Below are 9,301 nucleotides of genomic sequence, written 5' to 3'. Positions count from 1 at the left end.
ATGGATGGATGCATGGATGGATGGATGAATGGATGGATGGATGGATGGATGCATGGATGGATGGATGGATGCATGGATGCATGGATGGATGGATGGATGGATGCATGGATGGATGCATGGATGGATGGATGGATGGATGGATATTTTATTCTCGAGGGAAATTGAAGCGTCCAGTAGCAGCATGCAGACATAAGTTAAACATACATTAGAATGAACCTAGAACAGCAGCCACATATTAAAATGAACCTGAGATAAATCTAAATGTCTGTACTCAGAGGTCCTCACCTCAGTTACTAGTTACTTTCCAGATTACAGATGTCCTTCTCCTTTCTGTCCAGTAAAAATCACAAATCTTCTTCCTCAGGTCAATAACCTTGTGTTACACACACACACACACACACACACACACACACACACACACTTCATGTCACAGATGTGGACGTTGAGTCTGCCGTGTTAGATGTGACTTGGTTTTGGACAGCGTATATATTGGAACGCATACTTGTAATCGAGTATTAGTACTCTATTGTGAGAATACTTCCTCCCTCCTCAGAGGAACTGTCTGCAGACTTTTAGTTTGAAAAGCTTGAACCAGCTTCACACGTTACGTTAAAGAACGCTGTGTTCTCATAACACACCACAGGAAGTGCTTCACACCTGCTTCCTGTCTGTCAGATGCTTTTAGATTAGATTCAATAATTAATAATAATAATATGTGATGAGGAAGTGATGAGCACAAAAACACGGCTGTCTGCTGCAGTGACCGGGTTCTCTGTAGAACTTGGGCTTCTCGTTATATAACTCATATAATATATATGACATCATCATTATTGTCTGAGCTAATGAGACGTGATGTGACGTGTTCGCAGGCTGCAGCTGATCGACGACCTGTCCTACGAAGACGTGAAGAAGTGTTACAGAGGATCAGTAAGTCTTTCACACACACACACACACACAGACACACACACACACAGACACAGACACACACACAGACACAGAGCAGCAGGAGTTCTTTCAAATGCTGTTTTAAGTCTCTGCAGAAGTTTCCCGCGTCTGTCGCGTCTCCATGGAAACATCATAAGGGGTGTGTGTGTGTGTGTGTGTGTGTGTTTTCAGTGTTGTAGTACTCCAGACCAGTCTTGGTCTTGTCTCAGTCTTGGTCTCAAACATCAGAATTATTAATAATGTGCGTTCAGGTGCAGCTCTGTGAATATTCCGTGAATATGAAATAATATGCAACGTGTTTTCAGATGTGCAGCGTGTGTGGATATGAAATAATCTGCAGCCGGCGTGGATATGAAATAATCTGCAGCGTGCGTGGATATGAAATAATCTGCAGCATTACGTAGATATGAAATAATCTGCAGCGTGCGTGGATATGAAATAATATGTAGCCGGATATAAAATAATCTGCAGCCGGATATGAAATAATCTGCAGCCAGCATGGATATGAAATAATCTGCAGCATTACGTGGATATGAATGTTACGTGGATATGAAATAATCTGCAGCGTTACGTGGATATGAAATAATCTGCAGCCGGCGTGGATATGAAATAATCTGCAGCTGGCGTGGATATGAAATAATCTGCAGCGTTACATGGATATGAAATAATCTGCAGCATGCGTGGATATGAAATAATCTGCAGGTCTGCGTGGATATGAAATAATCTGCAGCCGGCGTGGATATGAAATAATCTGCAGCCAGCGTGGATATGAAATAATCTGCAGCCGGCGTGGATATGAAATAATCTGCAGCGTTACATGGATATGCAATAATCTGCAGCGTTACGTGGATATGAAATAATCTGCAGCCGGCGTGCAGCTGCTTTTGTTGTTTTAGTCTTTGTTGTTTCAGACAGGAAGAGGAAGGCAGGAAGTCAGCGTCTGAGAGAAGAAAGACACACAGGTGTATGATGTAACCTGTGACCCACATAAACAATACTTTAATATCCACACACACACACACACACACACACGTCTCACACACACGTCTCATACACACACACACACACACACGTCACACACACACACACACACGTCTCATACGCACACACACACACACACGTCACACACACACACACACACACACACACTCACACACACGTCTCACACACACACACACACACACACACACACACACACGTCACACACACACATGTCTCACACACACACGTCACACACACACATGTCTCACACACACACGTCACACACTTGAAATAACATGGACTTCGTGTTGCCTTCACAGACCGTCAGCAAATACAACTCTCAGTATCACAAACTGTTCCAGAGCGTCCCTAAAGAGGAGATCCTGATGAAAGGTGAGACAGGTGAACATCGTGATGATCATGATCCAGCTCAGGCTGCCTGAAGATCCATCTCTTCTCCTCCTTCCTCTTCCTCTCCTCCTTCTCCTCCCTCCTCTCCTTCTCCTCTTTCTCCTTCTCCTCCCTCCTCCCCTTCTCCTCTTTCTCCTTCTCCTCCCTCCTCTCCTTCTCCTCTTTCTCCTTCTCCTCCTCCTTCTCCTCCTGCAGTGTATTCCTGTGCGTTGTTGAGAGACATCCTGCTGCAGGGTCGACTCTACATCTCCAGGAACTGGTTGTGTTTCTACGCCAATCTGTTTGGAAAAGACATCAAGGTGAGCGAAGATGCTGTCTGACTGCCTGCCTGTCTGTCTGTCTGTCTGTCTGTCTGTCTGTCTGTCTGCCTGTCTCTCTGTCTGTCTGTCTGCCTGTCTGTCTGCCTGTCTGTTTGCTCCATGAGGTGAAGATGTTTACACACTGTGTGTGTGTGTGTGTGTGTGTGTGTGTGTGTGTGTGTGACTCATGCAGGTGTGTGTACCTGTGGTGTCAGTTCGGCTGGTGAAGAAACACAAGACGGCCGGCCTGGTTCCAAACGGACTGGCTATCACCATGGATACGGGACAGAAGGTACCACAGGACCAAGTAACCGAGCAACAGCTTGACCACAGCTTCCAGTTTCCACTCTAACCTGTCTGTCTGTCTGCCTGTCTGTCTGTCTGTGTCTCTGTCTGTCTGTCTGCAGTATGTCTTTGTGTCCCTGCTGTCCAGAGACAGTGTGTACGACGTCCTGCGGAGGATCTGCACTCACCTGCAGGTTTGTGTCTCACCTGTACGATCAGTCACCTTTAACATGTGACCGAGCTGCTCCAATCACTGAGCGGCTTCTTCTTCTTCTGTTTCAGGTGAACGGGAAGAGTCTGAGTCTGAAGCAGTACCTGGAGGAGCCCAGCTCCCTCTCCATGGTAACGGACACAAACTAACAGAGGGGGTTATGGGTAATCAGAGGTGTTAAAATTGATCAAAGGTCGATTCCTGTGACCCCTTCAGGCTCCTCGGGATAACAGGCTTTCCCCATGGTGCCTTCAGGCTCCTCGGGATAACAGGCTTTCCCCATGGTGCCTTCAGGCTCCTCGGGATAACAGGCTCTCCCCATGGTGCCTTCAGGATCTGTCTGAAATATTTAAAGACGTGACGATCGCTGTGTGGCTTCCTGTCTGCAGCGCTCAGCTCTCATTGGTTCGCACTGATGATGTGACTCTTACCTTTGGTTCATTTGTTGGGACTATTTTCAGCGGCGGATGAATCTGCATTTGGTGTGACGCAGGCCGGTGTGTGTGTGTGTGTGTGTGTGTGTTCATGAGTCTGAACTGGATTTCTCCAATGTTACATTTCTGCTCTGAAGTTTATGCAAATGAGCACTTTTTAATGAGTTAACGCCTCATTTGCATATTTCAAACGTCCTCCTGCTCGTCACTCCGTCAGGACGAGTATCCGGAGGAGCTGAAGTGGAGGAGGAAGCCGTCGCTGCCCGCCGTCTCTTCGTCTCTCCCGGACCTGTTGGGAAACTCCGCCCCCAGCCTCGCCACGGACACGCCCTTCAGCACGCACACGCTCACCGGTAAGGCCCGCCCTCCTGTCAATCAACGGCCTCTGAGATACCTGACATGTACGGTAAACTGTGTGTGTGTGTGTGCGTGTGTGTGTGTGCGTGTCCGTGTGTGTGTGTGTGCGTGCGTGCGTGTGTATGTGTCCGTGTGTGTGTGTGTGTGTGTGTGCGTGCGTGCGCATGTGTCTGTGTGTGTGTGTCTCTGTGTGTGTGTGTGTGCGTGTGTGTGTGTGTGCGTGTGTATGTGTCCGTGTGTGCGTGTGTATGTGTCTGTGTGTGTGTGTGTATGTGTCTGTGTGTGTGTGTGTGTATGTGTCTGTGTATGTGTGTGTGTATGTGTCTGTGTGTGTGCAGACAGCAGTTTGGAGACAGAGAAGATCCTGCTGACAGAACCAGTACCTGAACTGGGTCACTTGGAGTACCAGCTGCTGAAGCTCTTCATCCTGCTGTGAGTCCAACAGAACACACACACACACACACACACAGACACAGACACATACACATACACACAGACACACACACAGACACACACACACACACACACACACGCACACACAGACACAGACACACACACACACACACACAGTCAGCCTCATTATTTGCGTTTTTATGAAGTCAGAGGTGCGTTCACAGTCCTCTGTATTTTCCAGTTGTGTCTGAAACATGTTGTATAGTCGGCCTGTGCTGCCACCTGCTGGCTGAGCTGCTGACATGTTGTCTTCAGGTCGAACAACAACAGTATTCTCCTGATGAACCAACCTGTCAACACCTAACTCATCAGAAGCTGCGACTCACTCCCACCTGTCTGTCCACCTGTCTGTCTGTCCACCTGTCTGTCTGTCCACCTGTCTGTCCACCTGTCTGTCCCTCTCAGTGTCTTCCTGTTGGTTCTGTCTTCCTGCTATCTGGCCTTCAGAGTTTGTCGTCTGGAGCAGCAGCTGAGCTTCCTGAGCAGCCAGCCGACACTCCGAGAGAGGTACACACACACACACACACACAGACACACACACACACACAGACACACACACACAGACACACACACACAGACAGACACGCACACACACACACACACAGACACACACACACACGCACACACACACACACACAGACACATGCGCACGCACACAGACACACACGCACACACACACACACACACAGACACACACACACACACACACACACACACATGCGCACGCACGCACGCACACACACACACACATGCACGCACACACACACACAGACACGCACACACATACACACACGCACACACACACACACGCGCACACACAGACACATACGCGCACACACACACACAGACACATGCGCACGCACACACACACAGACAGACACATGCGCACGCACGCACGCACACACACACACACACACACATATACATATGAACACAGAGTGTGACTCAACTGTCTGTTGAATGGTGCATTTAGCTTAAGTCAAATCAGATCAGGTTTTATTTGTACAGTCCAAAGTCACAAAGTCCATTTTCCTCTGAGGCTTTACAATCTGTACAGGGAGTGACACCCTCTGTCCTTAGACCCTCGGTTCCAGTGAGGAAAAACTTGCCCACAAAAACCTTTAACAGGGAAAAAAGGTGGAAGAAACCTCAGGAAGAGCCACAGAGGAGGGATCCCTCTCCCAGGACGGACAGACGTGCAATAGATGTCAGTGTACAGACAGACAGAGTCCTCCTGCAGTCTAATCCTATGGCAGCATCACTAAGGGATGACCTGAGCCAGCACTAACTATAAGCTCTATCAAAGAGGAAAGTCTTCAGTCTACTCTTAAAGGTGTTGACCGTGTCTGCCTCCTGAACCCAGAATGGTAGTTTGTTCCACAGAAGAGGAGCCTGATAGCTGAAAGCTCTGGCTCCCAATCTACTTTTGGAGACTATAGGAACCACAAGGAACCCAGCGTCCTGAGAGCGCAGTGTTCTAGAGGGGTAGTAAGGTACTATGAGCTCTTTTAGATATGATGGTGCCTGACCATGAAGAGCTTTGTAAGTAAGGAGAAGAATTTAAATTCATTGATTCATAAAGACTGGAATCAGATGGAAATGTTAGCCTGACTCTGCTGACTCTGCTTCACCTGTCATATCTTATGTCCCACCTGCTGCTGCTGCTTCTTCCTGTTTCCAGGTGTGGAGAGGTGCCCTGCTGGCTGGCCAATCAGAGGACAGGAACCTGACACTCAGAGCCAATCAGGGAATGAAGAAAGAATCCTGCACTTACACAGACTTCCCTTTAGGGGGCGGTGGTGAGAGGAGACGGCTGAACTCTGCCCCCCCCCTTCCACTTCCACGACCTGGTTACCATAGAGACGTCACAGTAGTCAACAGAAACAGTAGACTGACCTTTGACCTCTGAGGACGATGTGTTTGAGTGTCATGTAGAGGTCGGGAGAAACGACAGCTCGCTGTAACGTAACTGAGATGTAGTTTTTTTTTGTTTTTTGTTATGTGAACAGACTGAAGTGTGTGTGTGTGTGTGTGTGTGTGTGTGTGTACATAGACCTCCATGTTAAACATACTAACACACACTGACTGTCGTCTGATGGTTCAGGTCTCGTTCCAGACGCGTTCTCGAGACTGCACAGCACGAAATACTACAATACCCATGAGCCTCGGCGGTTGTTGCTATGACAAAAAGCAGTCACAGGCGAGTTTAAAATGTGTTTAAAGAACTGAAGCTGTTTATTGTTCATGTGGCGCTCTGGATGCTTGTTGGTGAAATGCATCCTGGGAGTCGTAGTCGACTGCTCTCCTTCTCGTAGCTTTGAGTCAGCAGGAGACTTCGTGAAGCTCTTTGTCCTCGATTTGTTCGTCCAGACAAACTCGTTTAAAACAGCTGATCAAACGTTCATCTGCCGGGACTATTTTCAGCAGCGGATTAATCCACCTGAAGGAAACATCAACTCATTTTATTCATTCAAGTGACGTGAACCAATGACGGTGTTTGGTTATTTAATAAACCATCAAATATCAGGAGGAGAGACAGACATCCAAAAAAAAGTTGAACTAATTGAATCGTCGTGTCGAGACGTCAAAGTTCATCAAAGTGAGGTGAGTTTCTCTCTTTACAAAATAAAAGCATCAAATATCTCAACAATTCTTTGAAATCATTTTTAATAAATCATTTATATTGTTTACGTCGTAACACCTGGAATATTAAAAATAAACATGATGTGTTAATCATGATGGAAACTTGAAGCTTTTATTGTCTGAAGAGAACAAACACAGTCGAACCTTTCTGGACTTTCAGGCCTCCGTACATGAAACCAGTTTTTATGAAGTCCGGCTCGTCTGTTCGCTGCCTTAAACTGTGACGTGGTTGATGTGGAGAATTGAAGCCATGTTGAATGTTTCTGTTAAACTTCCTGAAACTTTCTGAAACTTTCACACTGTGTTTTTAAAAAATAAAATTTTTGTGCCAAACGTTTGAAGCGTGTTTTCATGACGACGCCTGAACGCACCTCGAGTGAAAGGACCTGAAGTGGATCAAATGAAGAGACGAGTTTCTGTGATGACCTCTGAACTTTGACTGGTTTCCACGGCGACTCGTCTACGTCACACGAGGGTCGTTTAACGCCAAACGATTAATTCACATGAACTACCTATCAACATGTATACTGTTTAGTCCTAGTCCTGGTCCTGTCTCACTCTTGGTTTAGGTGGTCTTGTCTTGATCCAGCAGGTGTTCTCTGAGTCTGTCCTGCTCACTCGACAGGAATTATGATCGCTGCTCAGCCTGGGTCAGAGGTCAATCTGTTGTCATCAGGACACTTTGTTAAACTTGACAAAAAATGTTAATATTTAAAATATGGCAGCTGACATAGAATTCAAATTTTTTCCCCAAAAATTTTGACTTTTCTCCAAATTTTGAATTCATCTTCTCAAATTTCTGATTTGTTTTCTCAAAATTTGGACATTTTTTTCTCTAAAACATAATCTTTTTTGCCATTGTTAAATGTAACCAGTTTGGGACCAGCTTTATTCCCCTTGAAAAATTGGATTTCTTTTTTTCTTAAAATTATGACTTTTATTTTTTTCAAATTTCTGGCCTTTTTTTTCTAAAAATCCGGACTTTTCTTTTTCAAAATTCACGTTTTTATCTTAGAAATCTGTCCTCTTTCTAAAAATTCTTACTTTTTTCTCAGTAATCTTTTTTCTCCTAAAAAATTTCAGACATTTTCCTCAAAATTGACTTTTTTCTTAAAACTTTTTTTTTTTACTCAAAATTCTGACTTTTCCTTTTCAACATTCTCACTTTTTTCTTAGAAATCAGATTTTTTTCACTCCGTTGTTCCGTTGTAGCTGCTGTGATTGAAGAGAACACAGTTTCATATATGAATTTGTGTAATTAGACTTTATTATTCATCAACAACTTTAAAACAGAACATTTTATGTACATGACCTGAGCAGAACCAGAACCAGCAGTCCAGTTCTGTCTGTACAAACCTGCAGACACACGGCCTGACCTGGATCAGAGTCCAGAGTCAGAGTCCCTGTTTCTCCTCTTTTCTGTCCTTGTTTTTTTTTACATCCTGTCACTTCCTGCCCCGCCCCCCATAGTGTCATCAACAGATGACTCCTCCCCTTGGCGGCTCCACCATGTCCGGTTGGCTGAAGAACGGCCTGGGATCCATTGGCCCGTCCCCGACCAGAAACCCCACGCCTCCTTCGTCCCCTCCCACACCGTTGTTGTCTTGCGTCCCATCATGCAACCTGCCCGACGCAGACAGTAACCGGACGTCGGAGTGCGCGTTGGCCACTGTGTGGCGCCGTACACCGCCGGACTTCTCCAGGTACGCCTCGCCCTCCTGCTCCACCAGCGGAGCTAGAGACGCCGAGTCCGACGCGTTGTGATGCTGAGTGACCATGATCTCGGGCTGGGACTGGTCGCCAAGCAACGACCCCGATGAGCGCAGGTGGCGAGACTCTGGAAGAGACAGAAGAAATGTTCTGTCCGGGTTTGTTTAATGTTCTTCAAAGGTTTTATGTTTTGAACAGAATTTTTTTTAATACATTTATCCTTTTTTCAAACAACAAAACTGTCGTCACTGTTTTTTTTACTGCATTTTAAACATTGTCAATTGACAAAAAGTCAGATTTCTAAGAAAAAATAGCCGTAATTTAGAGAAAAATGCCAGAATTTTGAGGAAAAAATTTAGAATTTTGAGGGAATTCAGGTAGAATTTAGAGAAAAATGTCAGAATTCTGAAAAAATGTCCCAATTTTTACAAAAAAAGGACAGAATTTTGAGAACAAATTCAGAATTTTAAGAAAAAGTCAGATTCTGAGGAAAAATTTAGAAAAAAAGCCATAATTTTAAGATAAATGCCAGAATTTTGAGGGAAGAAAGGTAGAATTTAGAGAAAAATGTC

The 9,301-nt window shown here is 45.6% G+C and overlaps 2 protein-coding genes across 3 annotated transcripts in view; one reads left to right on the top strand and one right to left on the bottom strand.

The window, feature by feature from the left end:
• Positions 1–7,740, top strand: part of gramd2ab (GRAM domain containing 2Ab) — an 18,129-nt gene extending 10,389 nt beyond the window's left edge. The window contains exons 3-12 of one of the 2 annotated variants that reach the window (XM_027285717.1): positions 870–927; positions 2,247–2,319; positions 2,533–2,636; positions 2,830–2,928; positions 3,044–3,115; positions 3,204–3,263; positions 3,784–3,919; positions 4,262–4,355; positions 4,782–4,883; positions 6,058–7,740. In XM_027285717.1, the coding sequence (XP_027141518.1) occupies positions 870–927; positions 2,247–2,319; positions 2,533–2,636; positions 2,830–2,928; positions 3,044–3,115; positions 3,204–3,263; positions 3,784–3,919; positions 4,262–4,355; positions 4,782–4,883; positions 6,058–6,106 (847 nt within the window). In that variant the 3' untranslated portion in view covers positions 6,107–7,740. The other variant, XM_027285718.1, reaches the window with a different exon arrangement.
• A 524-nt stretch (positions 7,741–8,264) lies between these two features.
• Positions 8,265–9,301, bottom strand: part of LOC104938934 (proline-rich protein 5-like) — a 29,525-nt gene continuing 28,488 nt past the window's right edge. The window contains exon 8 of the mRNA XM_027284925.1: positions 8,265–8,891. Coding sequence (XP_027140726.1) covers positions 8,495–8,891 — 397 coding nt within the window. The 3' untranslated portion in view covers positions 8,265–8,494. The remainder of the gene's footprint in view (positions 8,892–9,301) is intronic.

Source organism: Larimichthys crocea, chromosome XII (assembly GCF_000972845.2).
Source record: "Larimichthys crocea isolate SSNF chromosome XII, L_crocea_2.0, whole genome shotgun sequence".
Lineage (NCBI taxonomy): Eukaryota > Metazoa > Chordata > Actinopteri > Sciaenidae > Larimichthys > Larimichthys crocea.
Note: the sequence above shows the minus strand (reverse complement) of the source record. Positions and strands in the feature narration are given on the sequence as shown.